The sequence below is a fragment of the Canis aureus genome, chromosome 35 (assembly GCF_053574225.1).
Source record: "Canis aureus isolate CA01 chromosome 35, VMU_Caureus_v.1.0, whole genome shotgun sequence".
Taxonomy (NCBI): domain Eukaryota; kingdom Metazoa; phylum Chordata; class Mammalia; order Carnivora; family Canidae; genus Canis; species Canis aureus.
Genome location: NC_135645.1, coordinates 6,075,616 through 6,094,912, shown reverse-complemented (window position 1 = coordinate 6,094,912; position 19,297 = coordinate 6,075,616). Strand labels below are relative to the sequence as shown.

The window sequence follows — 19,297 nt, the reverse complement described above, 5'->3', positions numbered from 1 at the left end:
TGGATGATTACATAGGGATTATGTTTATATGGTTACTTTTACTCCTATTTCCTGCTACTGTCGATAGTAGTCACTAAAATCACCGCCTGGAAGTGAACTTAATTCCAAAATTCCCAAAGAATTGTCATGAAGCCTAATAGTTCTCCTATTGGAGTCACTCCTTCGTGTTAAGCTACTGTTTCGGGGTCTTTTGAAATACATGTATGCTACCCAATAGGGAATATCTTACCCCCAAAATAATTAATCATTTTAGTAAAGTGCTTAGTAAGTTCCAAAGAATATGGGCTGTCAGCCATGATAATTTCATGGAAGATAGTTACTGAATAGGAAAAGTGTAGGGTTGTTTGGAAGCAAGAATGAAACTGGGAACAGAGAATTTTTCTAAGCATGGGTTTATTTTCATTTATCTTGCTTAGTACTTAGAATGCACTTTTGATCTGAGGATTCATGTCCTGATCAATTTGAAAGGGAATACAAGAGGCTTCAACAGTAGATCGATTCTTTCAGAAAGGAGCAAGAGTCTGAGAGACCATAGTTTATTTTTCCTTTGTGAGAGGTCTTAATACTATTTCCAGAATATGTATCTCTGGACTGTGGCCCCCCGGGACTGTTGAGATTTGTGGAAACAAAAACAAACATGTGTAGTTTTACTATATAGACAAAATTTTATCTCTGGAGCTGATCTATTCCACAGAGGTGACCCCCTTATATTGCCAGGCCCAGACTCAAGTTGCAGGACCTCAAAACTATGAATACATTTTTAACATCCTCTATAGGACTACTCATTCTTGGTTTCATTTTCACCTTCTTTCATTTTTTTCCTCTAACAGATGTCTCTATTAAAAAGTATTCAACTCCTTTCTCCATTTAAAAATCACTTTTCTGGTTCTTACTATAAAACAACAGACAAGAGAGTAAAAATACTTATATATAGTTATGATCACAATATATGTGCAAATCTCTGAATATGTTTTACTCAGTATTGTTTCATACACACTTTCTAAAGTTTCTAAAGGATTTTCATTTTTACGATTTTTGAAATTGCATTAATTCATTGAATTGAACATATCATTTTGCTTTCTTTTGTGTGTATGTGAGTGTGTGTGTTTTATTCAGTTAGAAGTTATGGCCCCATTGTCTTCTTTGGTTGCCAAGGAGGTTTCAATCTAATTGTCATTCTTTTGTAGGTGCTCTTTTTTTAGTTTTTTTAAAGAATGAGTTTGTAAGTTTGAAAAAATCTTTTATGCTTTATATTTAGCAGCTTTACCACAATATTTCTAGGTATGGATATATTTTCATTTACCTTGCTTGGTACTCAGAATGCACTTTTGATCTGAAGGCTCATGTCCTGCACAATTTGAATATTCACAATCTTTATCTCTTCAGCTATTGTTTATCTACCATTCCCTCCATTCTTTTCTTCAAAGGGGGTCTTATCATTGTTGAGAGAGCCCAGAACAAAAGGTTCTAGCAGTGTTAAGGACCTGGGGTAGGAGTAGGGAAGAAAGATGAGGGGACATAATGAATCATCATGAAGAAAAGCATCTTCCGGGCTCTCTTTCCTCCCTACCATGAGGAGGCCTCAGCAGAGGCACCTGAAGAAGACCTCTACTCAAGTCTTCAAACAAAAAAATCATGGAATGAAGGTGCCTGGGCTATGAATGTAAATATGTGAAATAGGCATGACTGGCCACAGATCTTGAGTTTTGATTACGACTCCTGTCAGAGACTACTGTGCATGGGCTGTGCACTATGTCTCATGTGGGGAGAATAGTTTTCCCCCATGAAGCCCAATAGGTAAAACCTTTGTTATTGCTTAGGGTCAGGGCTAAAAAAATTAACATAGGTTTTTTTTAACTAGAAGCTAGATTCCTCGGGAGACAATAACCAACCATCATGTCAGGTCATGATAAGTACTCTGATAAAAAATAAGTCAATGTAAGGAATAAAGAATGACAAGGATGCTATCTTGGTCAGAGTAATCTCCCTAGGAGGTAGCCTTTTATGAGAGACTTATATGAAGTAAAGAAATAACTATGAGATTTTATGGAGGAAGAGCCTTCTAGGTAGAGGGCTCAATATGGGAAAAGGCCTTGAGATAGAGTGTGTTTGCCTTTTGAAGGAATGATGAGGAAGCCAATGTGGTTGGAGCTGAGTAAGTGAGAGAAAGAGGTTTGAAAGGTACTGGGGACCAGATTACGTGAGACCTTTGAGACCAGGGAAGGATTTTGGATTTCGTTCTCAGTGCGATGGGAAAGGATTTAGATTTAATTTTCAGTGTAGTGGGAAGTCATCAGAGACTTCTGAATAGGAGAATTATGTCATCTGAGATATATTTTAAAGAATTATTTGGGCTTGAGGAACTAGACCTGGGGGCAAGGATGAAAGTAGGCAATTAAGAGGCAATTGCCATTATCCAATCAAGCTGTAATGGAGGCTTGGCCAAGGTTAGTATCTGCAGACCCAGTGAGAAATATTCCAATTCATGATCTATGTCTGTGGGGCAGAAGAATTGATGGAGTAGTGGTAGGAGAAGAAATGAAAGGAAAAGACAAGAAGTGGGGGTAATAAGGTGAGGCACTTGTTATTGAGAGTTTTTAGGAATGTAGAGTAGCACTTTGGTCTGGGGTCTGGTCCAAGGAGGAGATGGCTGGGGCAGAGTAGGCAACAAGACCATTGGAGGGGGAGAGGACAAGAAAGTGAGAGGCTCAGTATTATGTGTATGAGGCTGAAACCACCTAGACAGGGGCAGTGAAGGAGAAGGCAGATAAGACAGCTGCAGCAAGCCAGATACCCAGACCTTTAGTGAACAATAGTAGCCATGAGGGTTTGTGGATGCTATAGTCTGATGACTTGTACTTTGAAGGGGCTGAGGTGTTTTTTTTTTTTTAACATATAATGATGTGTTTTCCATTTTCCATTACATGATGCTTTATAAATCTTAATAGATCATATTTCATAAAACTTAGAGTATATTTTTACAATTTTACTAAGCATATACAGACATTATGCATAATATATAAATATACAGATAATTATCTATTATAGATGATTATCTAGAGTAGCATAGATATATTTATATAGGTAATAAGATAGTAAGCTTGAAATGAAAACAAAGCTAGTCTTAGCAGAAATATCATGTAGGCCATGAAAACTCCTGTAGAACCGTCCCTGCTCTACAACAGAGGATCGCTCTTGAGTTTACTATGAAAGAAAAAAAAGTACTAGATGACACTTGTTAAAGCACAGTAAAGAAGACTTTATCCAAGGGGGTTAGAGTGCTTTTGAGATAGGCATAGGGTGCTGGAAAGGGTTTTTACAATGGGGGAGAGATATTTGGCTCAACTCCAAATATAGCATGGGAGGTGGGAATTTCTAGCCAAGGAAAGAAGTGGGGCAGGGTTGGGGGTGGTCAGCGGATAGAAAATTACTAAAGGGAAACAAGGATAAGGAGGGATTCCACCCAAACCACTTTAACAGCATTCTTGCTAAGGACAGGCCAGGATCATCAGACATTACTTGGGGGATGATGGAGGATGAGGAATCTGATCAGATACTCAAGCATAATCAAATAGCAAAGTTGGGTATTCTGGTTAAACTGGGTTATAAGCAGGGTACTTGCTAAAATTGGGTTTTATAAAGGTAGATGGGCCTAGGAGTGGATCAGGAGTCTGAATTAATTTTGATTAAACAAAGAGTCTTTGTCATACTTAAAAGATAATGTCTCCAAGATCTCTGGATAAATACAAAACCCCTTTTCTCTGGTTGCTCTTTTCTTTGCTTCATACTGTCTCTTTTCCCTTCTCTTGCCCATATCAGAGTTCAGCTCTAGTTATAGTTCTACATCTCCTCAGCCACATCTGTGCAGACCCTCTCTTGGGGGTCTCTTCTACAGATGATTCAAATAAGTACTGACAGCAGCAAAGAGGGGAACCTTTCACTGAGATGAAGGACAGGAAAGCTTAGGGGAGAAAGAGAGTATCTGCTGCTATGTAAACAGCAGTATCCAGCAGACAGTTGAATGTGGATATTTGGAACCCTAGTCAAAATGATTGGCTGGAGATAAGCATCTGTGAATTATTAGCTTATATGTGGCAGTTGAATCCATGGGGATAGAGGAGAAAAATCAGAAAAGTGGAGAGTTGGGGCAGCCTGGGTGGCTTAGCAGTTTAGCACCGCCTTCAGCCCAGGGCGTGATCCTGGAGACCCGGGATTGAGTCCCATGTCAGGCTCCCTACATGGAGCCTGCTTCTCCCTCTGCCTGTGTCTCTGCCTCTCTCTCTCTCTCTCTCTGTCTTTCATGAGTAAACAAATAAAATCTTTAAAAAAAAAGTGGAGAGTTGGGAGAAGATTGAGAACAGGCAACAGAGATAATCAGCATTTAAGGAATGATCAGAGAAAACTGACAAGGAGGTCAGAAAATGGAAAAGAGAGTTTCCAGAAGGAGATAAGCCCAACACTGTGATATTCAACAGAGTGGTCAAATGACATGAGGTCTGAAAAGAGCTCTGAATTTGGCATTGGTGGAAAGTCACTGACAACCTCTGGGAAGGAAGTTTTGGCAGAGAGACAGAGGACAGAGGCTGGAGATAGAGGCAGCCACTTACTCTTTCAGGGACTTTGACTATAAAAGAAAAAGAAACTAAAAGCAATAGGAAAGAGAACTGCCGAAGTAACTGTGATGAGGAAGGGAGAGGGTAGTAAGCAGGGTAACCAGCCCATAGAACAAACTAAATGGGATGGGTCCAGATTTGTAATATCATCAAGCCTAAACAATTGAGTAATTTCATCCAGTATTGCTCAAACATTTAGTTTTAAGAATAAATATGTAGATCGAAAGTGAAGTGTTCTTAGGATGAATTCTTCACAAAGGAGCAAGTTTATTGGCAACAGAAAGAATGATTGGAAAGGTATACTATTGCTGTGCTAATATGATAGCCACTAGCCACATGTGGCTATTTATATTTTAAATAATTAAAATTTTAAAAGATTAAAAATTCACTTTCTCAGTCACACTAGCTACATATCAAGTGCTCAATGTCTACAGTGGCTGGTGACTATCATGTTGGTCAGCACAAATACAGAACATTTCCATCATTGCAGAGAGGCCTGTTGGAAAGCACTGCACTACAGCGCACTACTAAACTGGATAGAGATGAGGTCTTGATGAAGTCAAAGAACAAATATTGGTGGAGTAATAAAGAGCAAATCTTGGAGGAAGATATCTTGTGGACAGAGATGAGTACGTTGAAGTTTAAGATATTAGATGCAGAGTTCTTGGTGAAAAGTTTCAGGGTTATAGTCATGGGAGAGGAGCTGCTGAAATAGTCTGTGGATGAAGATCTTTGGAATGGAAAAGACCAAAGAACTTTGAAGCAAGGTTGTTGGTGAATTTATCCACATGCTGAAATAGTTCAAATTGATAGTAATGGTTGGCTAGAAAGAAGAACCTTACATCTACTGCCAAAAATCCTCAATGAATAAAGAAGTAATGAAAAATGATTAGTAGCTAACAGCAGTGAGAGAGGTGGGCACATCAAAATGGAAGGGATGTTGTTGCTTAAATCCCTGTGAAGTGTGCTACAACAAGCACTGACTGAGGACGAGTGGTGTCCTTTAGGTAGGGCCAGATTTCAATAAAAGCATAACCTTGGAGGCAACATTTGATGGAGAGGTTGAAGATGTAGAGGAGTTTATTACAATGGAATGAGATTTCCAGAAGGTCTAGCTTTGAAGGAAGTTTAGTAAATGAGGAAAAATTTATGAGTACAGATAACCATAGTAACATAAGAAAAAGATGGTTCTTGAAGGTATAAGACATGCATTTGGGGTAGTGGCCAGGGAAGACTGAAGTCCCAGGTATAGTCAGAGATCTCACAAAGTTAGAAGACTACAGGTTTTGTATAACATTCAAACAGTATATTGCTAAGGAACAAACTTTTCTACCTGATTAGGGAGGTGTCTAGATGGATTCTTAAATGCCTAACTCCTGACCTGATCACAGCAACCTGTTATAAATAGATCCAGGCCTTTTTTATTACCCAAGTACTGGAGATAGTAAGTATATCTCCAAGGCCAAGGAGAGAATTTCAATGTGTACCTACCCATGGAGTCCCAGTGGAACCAGTAGCTGGGCGACCTAAGATGTGGAATCATAACAGGGAGGCCTGAAACTGCTTAGGAAAAATAGACTTTGAGCTAAATCTTCCTCATATCATCAGAGAGAGAATTAGCATGTCTACCAAGTATAGCTCTGAGTGATGTCATGGAAGAAAGTGGTTGGTGAGGAACTATAGAGTATAAATTGTGAAATATTTTCAGTTCCACTCAAAATGGACCTCAGAGTGATTTCCACCCCAGAATGAGGGGAGAAGGAGGAGGGATAGATAGGAACAAATTTTTCCTATCATTACCTTCTCTGTTCTATTCTGGAGACTGCCAGCAGAGATCCCCTCTTATAGCTTCTGAAGCTGAGCTATCCTTAAAATGCAGATTCTGACTCAGAGGTGTGGTGGGGGTGGGGGTAGAGATTCCACAGTTCTGACCAGCCCCCTAGTGATGTCCTTGCCTTTAGAACAGAGACCACACTTTTGATTGGTAGGTGAGGAGTGGGGCAGTGAGAATGGGTGTAAGGAAAGCCCTTCTAATCTTTGGGAGGTGGGACCTTAGAGAGTTTAGACTGGTCTGTTCTTGGAAAGAGTGGGTGGGAAGGAGAGAATATATTGTGAGGCTCTACAGAGAAACAGTCATAAATCAAGAAGACAGAAGAAGCCAAAGGTCAAGTCATTTCCAGCCCAGAAGGCGTAATCGACCACTAAACAATAATATAACATTGACCATTAACTGGCATAATTTTCAACTATGAGTTTGGTTTCTCCCTTAGGTCATCCTCCCTATTTATATGGCAAATTAGTGATAAAGCCAGAATGAGTTTCCCCAGAGATACAGCTACTAGAAGCTTTCACAGCAGGTGGCACTCTTACGTTACCATTCAGAATTTAGCAATGAAGTAGCAGGAGCCCCAGGATTGCCTTGTAAGGCAATTGCTGAACACAGTGAATCTTCCCTAGGTTCCCCTTTCACAGTTCCAGGTAATCAGGTGAATTTTCCCACCACCCTCCGATATGTACAGGGACACATCCTGTACATTTGCCGCATTGTATACCTGCCAAGCGCTTCACAGGCTCTAATGAGCACCAATGCAATAGGCAGTGATTTGAACTTGTGTTGACTGTCACAGGTGCCTGGAGTCCTCTTCCCTTAGATTTCAAGACCACCGCCAACCCCCTTGATTATGTGTTCTCACTGGGCCACATCGTGGACAGTTCAGTTTTGCCAAGTGCATGTCACTGTTACTTGGTCCTACTCCCTCTTAGAAGAGAAACCCATTGACCAAATCAATTTAATTTCTCCTACCTCCCTCAAAGAACACCTCAAAGGAAACTCCTCTCATCTCTGTTACCAACCTACCTCCCCTTTCCCCCTTAATGTCAAAGACTCTCCACTGAAGTCTTGAATGATGAAGCTTTATTCAAAACCCACCCTAATATTCTCCCCAGGGCCGCATTTAACTTTGTATGAACTAAGAAACAGTATTTCCCACTAACCCTGCACTTCTTATTCACTACTACTTAATTTCTTGGCCAACCCTCAAGTAATTTTGTGACCCAGAATACATCCTACAAAAGCCCCGATAACTGATCCCATTTAAGGAGTTAGGTGGTACACATCTCTTCCACAAACTTCAGTATGTCCTCAGGGGTGAAAGTCTTTCTCTGAACTCTCCCAGCATGTCCTCCGGGGTTGTAAAAATTTCCAGCGGCAGTGCATACTGGGAAGAGCAAGTTTCTCATACCTGGGGTTTCCCCAATACTCCAAAAGTACATCCTCACCTTCCCATCTATGATTCATTTCCAGCATCTCATTCATGTACCTTAAATGGTCTCTGACCACCACAATCCCAAAACAACCATCATATTGGCCCAGTTCTCCTTCTGATCCCAGAAAGAGCTTAGCCAGGTCACTGAAAATAGAGGCTTTGGTTGACTGTGTCATCTTCAAACTGTTTTACATCCTTGGGCAAGCTGGCCATAGAAGCAGCATTCAAGAGGAAAGCTCTATAAGGGGAACTCTTTGAATTTCAGAGATCTTACTCAATGTGATACCCAGCATAATGAAAGGGGGATATCAAATTTGTTACCATTATCAGAAATCTTTTCACTGTAGCAGGCCAAAGAATAAGGGGATAAGGAGGCGAAGGGTGAGGTTTTGGTGATGGTGTAGAAGTAATGGATCTTGTAACAGCTACAGTGAGGAGAATCAGTATTCAAGGTATTGGAAAGTTCACAGATGGCTAATGTGTTGTCTAAGTCTGCTGGCTTTTCCCGTTCTGGGGTTTAAATTCACAGAACCGCGGTATTAGAAAAATTCTTAGAACACTTAGTCTACCCCTTCATTAAACTGATAGGGAAAGTGAGCCTGTAGTGGCTGCAGTTTGCACAAGGCCCACATTTAGCTAGCAGTGGAGTGAAGACAAAAGTCCCATTCTCCAGATGCCAGTATGTATGCACATTCCAGGGTTTAACACCTAGTTCTTCAGCATCATTACTGATAAGATAGCATCTGGGTATTGTATAAAGAGAAATGGAGTTGGTTTTTTTTTCTTCTTCCTTCTTGTTTCTCCCTCCTGTATCTCTACCTTTTCTTTTTTAGGTGCTGCTTCCATGAAGAGTCAAGCATATTTCAACAAGACTGGAGAACTGCCATGCCATTTTACAAATTCTCAAAACATAAGCCTGGATGAGTTGGTAGTGTTTTGGCAGGACCAGGATAAGCTGGTTCTGTACGAGCTATACAGAGGCAAAGAGAACCCTCAAAATGTTCATCGCAAGTATAAGGGCCGCACAAGCTTTGACAAAGACAATTGGACCCTGAGACTCCATAATATTCAGATCAAGGACAAGGGCTTGTATCAATGTTTCGTTCATCATAAAGGGCCCAAAGGACTTGTTCCCATGCACCAGATGAATTCTGACCTATCAGTGCTTGGTATGTAGTCAATGGCACATTCAGATCCTTGACCTTCTCAGATGAGACTGCAAAGAGCAGAGATATCTGGGGGGAGGCGCGGGTCGAGGAGTGGGGGGTTGGGGATGGTGCGGGTAGAGAAGGCCGGAGACAGCCATTTTGGGGAAGTCTGTTTGAAAGGAATGCAGAGTTTGATGATAGGAAACTGAAAATCCTTCGTATTTGTTATGGTTTGCTTTTGAAGGATAAGAATCTGCTTTGGGGAAAAACTAGAGCTAACTGAACAAAGTTAAAGTAGCTAAGGGAAAACCATGGGTAATTGGGCCATTATTAAGTTCACATAACTATTCAGGCTTCAGATCTCTTTTACATTCATTTTTTTCCTTTGGTCCAAGATTTCTCACCCACTAAGTCTTTGCCTAGAGCTCCTACCAAAGGTGACAGCTGATTAATTTGGGTTTTTCCTTCAGCCTCCTGGAGGTCACTTATGAGTGGTTTGCTGCCCAACCAAGAGCCCCGTAGACGGAAGGGAAATAACCCAGTGCACATAATCCTCAGACTGACAAATCAGCTCCTCTTTTTTTCCAGGCCTTGAAAAGCCTAAATACCACTACAGACTTTTTTTTATTAGAATGCAGTAAAATTAGTTATTTTTATTTTGATGCACAATTCTGTTAATTTAAAAATATGTATAGATTTATGTAACCACCACTATAAATAGGGCACAAAACATTTCCATCATCCTAAAAAAATTTCCTCACACTGTTGCTTTATAATGATACCTTCTCCGTACCCACAACCCCTGTTTTACATTCTACAGCCTTAATCTTTTTGAGAACACCACATAAATGTATGTAACCTTTAAGACTGGCTTCTTTTATTCAACATAATGCCTTTGGGATTTATCTCAGTTGTCCCATGTATCAAAAGCCTGTTCCTTGTTATTACTGAGGATCATTCTATTTTATCCACTCAACCCATGGAAAGACATTGGGATTTTTTTCAGTTTGGTGCTATTATAAATAGCTGCTGTAAACATGTACAAGTTTTTGGGTGAACATAAATTTTCATTTCCCTAAGGCAGATACCCAGGTGTGGGATTACCAGGTTCAGGTTAACTTTTGATGAAACTGTAAAAGGCAGATCAACAATGATTCTGAAACCATGAAGTAAAGCAAAGGCAAAAGTAGAAATAGAATGAGGAGCCGTCCCTTTAAGCCTTTTGTGACTCAACATAGGCTGCAGGACTTTTGGAACATTTTAGCAAGTGATAAATAAGTGTTTTCAAGGTAGGGCCAGATACCACTGAGGAACATGGTATGTTTAGGTGGGACATGATCATTTTTTTATTTTAACAATTTTATGCTTGTTTTAATGTATTAGGAAAAGCAATAACTAACTTAGCCAACCTGTGATTTCACAGATATTGCTAAGGAGGCCAAAGTAGCACCCTGACAATCCACCTTCTACAGACCACATGAAGTATAAGCAGAGTACTTAGGTAGCATGTTGATACAGCAAAACTTAGAAAGATGACATGCAAATCACTTGTTTTAGAGGCAATAAAGTAAATTATAAATTAGTATGTAGAACCTGAAAACTACCCATCAACTATAGAAGAATAACAGGGGATTTAGCTAGCAGAAGGGGCCAGTGGTCCTTGACAGACATCAAAATCTGAATGCCAGACCAAGGCGAGAGCAGCTCTGGGTTTACCAAGCTCATACATTTTCCCTGAAAATGGCTGGGTTTGGCCTTCATCTTACAGTATATGATGAAGAAAGTTTGACAGTCATTCCCAAAACCAATATTCTGAACTTCTAAACCCCAAATAACCTCACCCTCCACAAACCTGCTTGGGTTTCTAGAAGATATGGCCCAGAGCATGCCAGCACAATGAACTCTGTTGGTATCAGTCCCTTTCTGCTTCCTTAGTCTGGCAAGTTGGAACATACCCCACGAGACAGCTGGGTTCTAAAGTCAGACCGCTTCTCCGTCCCAAGACTCCACTCCTCAGAACAATGGCCTCATTGTGAATCTTTGGTGACTCAACTTCAGCCCTCCTGTCACTCAGAGAGCACCCCCTCCTCCCTGATTTGGGTAAGCAGGAAGTAAGCATGGCCCAAGCTCCATTCTTGAAAAATAAACGTGGGGTCATTATGTGGCTCTCACCATGGGCTGAGGCCCACAGTTTAGACACTGAGAGGCTCCCAAGTGCCCCCAGTAAGTTTCCAGATCAGAGCCAGATATTTACAGTTCTCTTTAGATACATTTAAATTTATACTGATTTCTTTTTTTTTTTTTTTTTTTTTTTGTATCTTTATTCTGCTTTCAGCTAACTTCAGTCAACCTGAAATAATGGTAACTTCTAATAGAACAGAAAATTCTGGCATCATAAATTTGACCTGCTCATCCATACAAGGTTACCCAGAACCCAAGGAGATGTATTTTTTGGTAAAAACCGAGAATTCAAGTACTAAGTATGATACTGTCATGAAGAAATCTCAAAATAATGTCACAGAACTGTACAACGTTTCTATCAGCTTGTCCTTCTCAGTCCCTGAAGCAAGCAATGTGAGCATCTTCTGTGTCCTGCAACTTGAGTCAATGAAGCTTCCCTCCCTACCTTATAATATAGGTAAAGCCGCTTCCCAAGACTATTTCTTTCGTCAGATATTACCCTAATGGTTGAGGAAGATCATTCAGTGTGCCCTGCTTACTAGGGAGCTTCAAACAGGGCCATTTTTGTGGTACTATTAGGAATGAACTAGATGGAGGGCTCCTCTCTTCATCTGAGTGCTATAGGGTCCTGGAGACTATGAACATAACGCTGCACTTGAGAAAGTATGCTCTTAGCCCTGAAACTGACCCAGTCTTTTGGACTACCTTTGGATAGAAGATTCACACACACACACACACACACACACACACACACACCGTCGTCGTCATCATACATACATACATATATACATACAGTACATGCTCTAAGTACAGAACTTTTCTAGATGTGAAATCTAAAATGTATAAGACATGCTCTCTGCCCTCAAGGACTTTCCAATAGAATCAGAACTCCATGATGTACACACATGGAAAACTGGATTTTTAAAAAGACTGAATTGCAATCTAAACCACATCCCACGGAAATATGCAACTAAATTTAAAAACAGGAGTGACTGAAAATCAGTTTTATAGATAGTTGGAGGTAGATAGGTTCCTTGAGGGCCAGGGAAGTCTTCCTAAAGGAAATGGGACCTTAAAACGCCATAAAAGATAACTGAACTTTAAAAGTATGGTTGAAGAGCTGACAGGTATCAGACTTGTGGTTTCCTGAACAGAAAGAAAAATTCTCAGACGCATCCAGGCTTAGAAGGTGAGAGGACCAAAATCAATTAACAGTATTTGATATGGGCACAGGTGTCAAGCAAAGACTAAGAAGCAGAAATTCTCGGGGCATGTTGACAGTGCGTAGTATAGGGTCCAGTCCAGCTGGAGGAAAGGGACAAAACTAAGCAGTGTCTGCTAATAGAAGTAGGACATTTTGAAGTCCTGGCTTTGCCCTGGAGGAAGGGCATCCATATTTGCAACCTCACTTTTGAAGAGCAATAATTGCAAGATTCTCTCCTGGAATAAAGGCATCCTGTACCCGCACGGCCACTATCACTGCTTCTTCTGATCCTGGCCCCTCTCTTCCCACACATCTGCCTTCTGCTAACCTTGGCCCCTTCTCCAATTCTGGCCGTTTGGTTTCTCTCTCCTAAGGCATCCATCCAACTTCTTGCTTCATCCCCTAACTTTGCTGCTTCCTTTCTCTTGGTGTCTCATTGTTCAAACATAACTTGGCCTATGGATGCATTCTTTTGGACAGCCCCTGGAGCCAATCCCTAGCAGTAAGCTTTACCAGCGTGTCAATCCCTTCTCTTGGTACTGATTTCCTTTTGCTAAGACATCTCTGCCTCTGAGAGCCCAGTAAGTACAGCCTGTCCTGGTTGCTCCTACTGAGAGGGCTTGGCCTAGTAGAAGCCTCTCTCCAGCTATCCCTGAGGTTCAGCACCTGTCTGGAGCCAGTAACACCAGTGACTTGCCTTGGGGCCTTCTGTCGTGGCTTCCTCTGCCATGGCTCCCACAGTCTATAATCTGGCCTTGCCATCCCTGCAGTTTCATCATGGCTCACCTTTCTGCTGTCTCTTAACTACTGCCCAAACCTTCCCAGCCACCACCATCTTCAGAAACATTTCAGCTCCAACTACCTCAGGAAGCCAGGGCCTTGGCTCTCTGTATCTTTGTTCTATGGCTTTACCAGAGATAGCATAGACCCTGAATCACGGAATATTTTTGGATGTCCAAAGGTAGCAGCAGTCTCCACGTTATCAAATATAATCCTCCTTTTACTAGGAATGCCAAACAGGCTCAGTTGGGACAAAATGGGGACAGATTCAAAAGGTGTTGAATACACCTGCAAATGCAGCAACTCCTTTTCTTAATATCCCAGGAATGGGGACATGTGTCCACAAATTGCAGCTAAACTAATAGGTCAGCTGGTACTCTTTTCCTGTAATTTGAGATTAACTATCAGAATTATTCCCATAAATGTCTATAAAATGGGCCACTCAGTTCTAAGCTTTCCCCCCCAAAAATCTGTTTTTCAACTTCCCGGAAACTTAGAAGTCCCCATGCAAGGAAGAAAGTCTTGACTTCCCAGGAGCTGATCCTAATCGTGATTCCTCCGGGCAAGAAGAGATAACAAAGATTTTCTAGTAGGTGGTACCTTGTGAAAGCCTTGCCTCTTCCACTGTGACCTCAGACAAACAAACAAGCAAAACTGGAATTAGAAGGCTGTGATATTTGTCCAAATGAGGTATGTCTGGAGCCTGATCTAGAGATGATAGTGGATGGAGAAATTATTACAGGGGAAACTTCAGGACCCCAGGCTGAGGTCATGGCCCAGGACATGGGCCGAGGAAACAGGGTGTTGCACAGATGACTACACATTCAAAGCTCCAGCATGGGTACCACACCCATAGGCAGAAAACAAGGGCCAGGTTGACTTTCTTCTTCTAGATCATGATCATTGTCATCCCAACCTCTGGGAAGGGAAGGCAGCTTAGTCCAGGCATTTGGCCAGAAGCACTGGTTTCATTCTAAGCTGTTAAGGCCCTAAGCCTGGGTCTTTCTATGGCCTCATATTGCAGATTTCAGGCTCCTCTGGCAGTAGAGCCCTGGGGAGATGCTGATTTGTAAATGAAGACAATAGTAATTATAAGCCTTTTATAATTAATTTTCCTGGCTGATTGGAAACTTATGGTCATTTCTAGATGCACATACGAAACCCACCCCTGATGGAGACCACATCCTCTGGATTGCGGCTCTGCTTGTAATGTTGGTCATTTTGTGTGGGATGGTGTTCTTTCTAACACTAAGGAAAAGGAAGAAGAAGCAGCCTGGCCCCTCTCATGAATGTGGTGAGTCAGTGCTTGTCCTCTCTGCAGATTGCCATTTCGCAGCTACCTCCTGTCAGCTGCCTTCTGAAGCTCATTGGCTGAACTCAGATTAGCAAAAAGTCAGGGAGTGGTTGGAGGAGAAGGTTTTCCCTCAAGAGTTTGGAGCCCATATAGATGGACTCAACATTGCTCTGGATTCCTAGGAGAGGCAACATTTCTAACCTAAGTTCTATAAACGTACTTCAGGTTTCCAGACAAAGCTGATTATTCCTTGCTTTAACTACCCCACTTCATGAGGTTACTGTGAAAATTCAATGAAGTAAAATTGTGACAAGACTTCTAAATGTGAATGACTGTGGACCTGGCAGTGTTCAAGTAGGGCAAGTAGGGAAGCTTGGTGGTGGGAGAGGAGGATTAGATGACCATAAGATTCACTTTCTCATCTTTAAAAGAAAGTCTAGGTTTCTCAGGAAAAAAAAAAGTGGGATGAATTGTTCCCTATTGACTTTTTAAAAATAATATTAACTTTTATTGATTACCAAGTATTACATACCCATTACCAAATATGATAAAAAAATTATCTATAGTTCTACTAGTAAGAGAGAAATGGTTATACAGACAATATTTTAGAGTATATCCTCCAGATTTTTCTGGAATATATGTTATTTTCCATAAGGAATAATATCATATGGACTGTTTTTCACAGTTTAGATAATATCACATATACTGTTTTCTAATTTATTTGTACTAAACATAGCGAGAAAAATTTCGGGGTCATTAAGTATCATCCTATAGCATTATTTTAAGAGGCTGTGAGATACTCCATTTTGTGGATACATCTTAATTTATTTAACTAACTCCACATTGTAGAACATTTTGCTTGTTACCGTTGTTTTGCTGTTGTAAACCGCACTGCACTGAGCAGCCTCCTCATTGGCTTTTGTAAAAATGGCACTGTGCTTAGTGAGGGACAAAGAGGTTCCTGATTTTATAATAATCTTATGCCTCTTTGTTCTTTGGGCTTGTTTGGGCAAAGTTGCAAGGTGAGTTTGGACTTTATCTCAGTAATGCCTGTAATAGAAGTCTGGTTGGTGCTAATAATTAAGGTAACCTTCTTACTCACTTTGGTAAAAAACACCAGATGAGTAATGCTTCTGATCAGCATCTTTTTTTAAATGTTAGTGGACTACTTTTAGGATCCACTAGAAAATAGATGGATGACATTAGCAGTTACTCATTTCATCCTACTGTATTTTAAAAACAGGCAACTGGGGAGTGATTATCCAATTTCAATAAATGAATACAAGCCTATGGTAGAGTCATATTCAAACTGCCAAAGCATGGGGTGTGCTGATATAATAATAGATTTCTGTGATATAAAAGTGTAAAATTTAGAGCACAGGGCGAGATGTACAGATATATCATGTTTATCAAAGCTTTGACTTTTCAAGGTGAGAATTTTGAGTCTTTTAATCTCATTGCCATTTAGAATTAGCTAAATGTGCAGAAGCAGCCTTCAGCCTGGAAATAAGCTGTTTTCTAAATTTGCTTTCATACGGGATGATTAGCTTATAAATGAAACAAAGAACAAGAGATGGAGAAAAAGGGAGTAAAAATGTTTCTTCCCCCAAGAGGCAATCAGAAAAATTCAGGGGACTAGATAAAAGAGTTAAAGAGGATACGTGTATACACATGGAAGAAGCTGAAAGGGAGTTCAAGAAGCTGTGTGTATGCATATGAAATGGTCATATTGAGCTATGAGGGGTAAAAGAGAATATAGTAAGAGAGTATAGCACATATATGACCTCCTCCCCCCAAGAATGTGATAAAGAATATTATTGCTAGGAAAGGTTTGGTAGACAGTCACCTGTGCTAGTGAGTTTGGTCAAAGAGAAGAGTCTTGATATCACTGGAGGAGGAAGATATACCAAGTAACTATGTCATGTAGACATGTTTGTAAATTTGGGTTCTGCAATTCAGCAGTGTCTGTACTTGCTTTGTGGAGACTTTTGGCATTGTCTATGTGATAGACTGAATAGTGCCCTCCGGTAAGATGTCCATCTCCTATTTACGGAACCTATGATAAATGATCTCACATGGCAAAAGGGACTTTGCATATGTACTTAAGGTACTGTCTTCAAAATGATGGGATTATCCTGGATTACCCTGATGGGCCCAATCTAATCACATGAGTCAGAGAACATTTCCCAGGCTGGGTTAGAGAGATAAAATGGAAGGAGAGATCCAAATCTTGAGACAGGGTTAACTCACCATCTCTAGCTTTGAAGATGGAGGAAGGGGCCATGAGACAAGGAATGTGAGGGGTCTCTAGAATCTGCAACTGGCCCTCAGCTGAGAGCCGGCTAGGAAATGGGGATCTCAGTCATACAACCACAAGGAACTAGATTCTGCTGACAAACAGACATGGAAGCAGTCATGACCCATCCACAGAGACACAAGCTTACTGACACCAATTGGAATGCCTCCAAACATGGATCTTCCTCCTAGTCCAATATTAATTAGTTTCTCAGCTTCAAACTAACTACCTTGGCATTGAAAGTCTTTTCCAGTGTGTGTTCGGTAATTATAGTTTTCCTATACCCCAACCATCCACATTTACTCTGTTAAGGCTGTTAAATGAATAAAAGGGAAATGCCACAGTTATTCTAACTGGTTTCTAATCTCTCTTCTCTTTCTTGATTTGTCAAATAGGGCAGATTAGGCATGAGAAATTGTAACCTTGAATTAACAGTCTTTTCCCAATCAGAAGTTACCCTATCAGCTTACCCATCAGGGAGAGAGACTAAAATAGCTCCTCCTGAAGTTGTACTTCCTCATTTAGGTCTTCTGTGACTGAAATCTGTATATAATAGAGCCCTAGCAACTAACAGTTTTTACAGTTTGTCGCCCTCCACCAAACCTGAGTGAGTCTCTGCTCTTTCAGGAATGATTTCTTAAAGGGCAAGTATCTTTTCTGAAATAAATAATTTTAACCACAATTTAGACAGAAACCTTCCCAGGATGTAAAAACTGAAAGTTGATGATATCATCACACCTGGCCTTCAAAATGCTAAATTTGTAATCAAATCCACAAGTTTAGAATCTGCCTTTTTATTGTCTGCTTTCATTTTAAAATAGAAACTTTTTTTTTTTTAAATGGTGATGATTTTGTCATGGGGATGAAAGGACAACATAAATATTCTATGTTGGTCTACAGACATCTGAAATACTATATTCAGTTATAAATAAACATTAAAAAAAAACTTTGAAAAAGTAGAACCTAATCAGATTTATAAAGTGTCTAGAAGCTTAGTCAAATTAGTTCAAGTAACTGAGAATGCTTAGCCAGAAATGAAGTGCTGGGGAGGAGAAAAGTGTTCCCTTCAAATAGCTGAAGAGCTGCCATACGGTACAAAGATCGCATTTAACTGTGGCTCCAAAGGGCATCTCAATGCATGAAGATTATATGAGAAGATGTAAGGAAATAAGACTGAGTTTTGCAACAGTTAAGGCTCTTTAAAAATTATATAGAAGACATAAATTTCTTCCTCCTATGAAGGATTAACTGCTACAGGAATTTCCTTCCTACTGTAAACAACTAGAAATCAGATAAAAATATGAAACAACTGTTTTCAGACATTGGACAATAAGCTATAGAGAACTAGTCCCTGAAAGAAGGGAAAAGATGAGATAAGCCCTATGATTGCCCCCAACTTACTGCCTGGAGTCAGTTTCCAAGTTGCTCTAAAAGTAGGGGAGCCCTGATACTAAAACTGGAAAAAGACATTACAAGAAAAGGACACTACACATATATTTTGTGAAAATAGATGGCAAAATCCTTTAAAAAATTACCAACTTGAGATCCCTGGGTGGCACAGCGGTTTAGCGCCTGCCTTTGGCCTAGGGCGCGATCCTGGAGACCCGGGATCGAATCCCACGTCAGGCTTCCGGTGCATGGAGCCTGCTTCTCCCTCTGCCTATGTCTCTGCCTCTCTCTCTCTCTGTGTGACTATTATAAATAAAAAAAAAAAAATTACCAACTACCATCTAGCAATCTATTAAAAGTATGATACATCACGATCAAGTGGGGTTTATTCTGGGAATATGAGATAGGTTCAATATACAGAAATCAAACAATAAAATTCACATTATTGACCATCCAAAGAGAAAAAACATGTAATCATGTCAGTGGATACAAAAAGGTATTTGGCAAAATTGATACTCATAATTTTAAAAAGAAAGAAAAATTCTCATAAAAATAGGAATATAGAGGAACTTCCTCAATCTGACAAAGGACATATACCAAAATCCTTCAGTAAGCATCATATTTAATGATAAAAGACAGACCGCTTTCCCCATAAGATCAGGAAAGAGGCAAGGCTATCACTCTCACTATATTTCTTCATCATTGTACTGAAGGTCCTAGCCAGGTTTCCAGTCTAGGAAAAAAAAATAAAATGCCTACATATTGGAAGGCAAGAAGTAAAATGTCTTTTTCTTCACAGATAATGTGACCGTGTTTGTAGAAAAGCCAAAGGCATCCATGAAAAGCTATTAGAACTAATTGCATGTAGCTAAGTCTCCAGATACAAGGTCAATACACAAAGTCAAAATCAGTTATTTTTCTATATACTCACAACAAACAATTTGGACACTGAAAAAAATTTAAATACCATTTATAGCAGCATCAAATAATATTAAAAGCTAGGGAGTAAGTTTTTAAAAACAAATATAAGACCTATATACTAAAAACTAAAAGACATGTCTACTGACAGAAGTTAAAGTAGACCTAAATAAATGGAGAAATAAGCTATGTTCATGGATCAGAAGAG

General features: G+C 40.1%; 1 protein-coding gene and 1 long non-coding RNA gene across 12 annotated transcripts in view; one reads left to right on the top strand and one right to left on the bottom strand.

Moving 5' to 3' along the window:
* LOC144305291 (uncharacterized) overlaps positions 1-19,297 on the bottom strand; it is a 56,513-nt gene that overhangs the window by 7,719 nt on the left and 29,497 nt on the right. For 2 of the 4 annotated variants that reach the window (XR_013372343.1, XR_013372341.1), the window contains exon 1: positions 10,880-11,016. The exons of 1 other annotated variant lie outside the window; for it this stretch is intronic. This is a non-coding gene — a long non-coding RNA (uncharacterized LOC144305291). Of the gene's footprint in view, positions 1-1,303; positions 1,485-10,879; positions 11,017-19,297 lie in introns of those variants that run through there. One more of the 4 variants, XR_013372344.1, reaches the window with a different exon arrangement.
* CD86 (CD86 molecule) overlaps positions 1-19,297 on the top strand; it is a 90,801-nt gene that overhangs the window by 64,157 nt on the left and 7,347 nt on the right. For 7 of the 8 annotated variants that reach the window (XM_077884027.1, XM_077884028.1, XM_077884026.1 and 4 more), the window contains 3 exons: positions 8,713-9,048; positions 11,363-11,665; positions 14,340-14,486. In XM_077884027.1, the coding sequence (XP_077740153.1) occupies positions 8,713-9,048; positions 11,363-11,665; positions 14,340-14,486 (786 nt within the window). The remainder of the gene's footprint in view (positions 1-8,712; positions 9,049-11,362; positions 11,666-14,339; positions 14,487-19,297) is intronic. The other variant, XM_077884033.1, reaches the window with a different exon arrangement.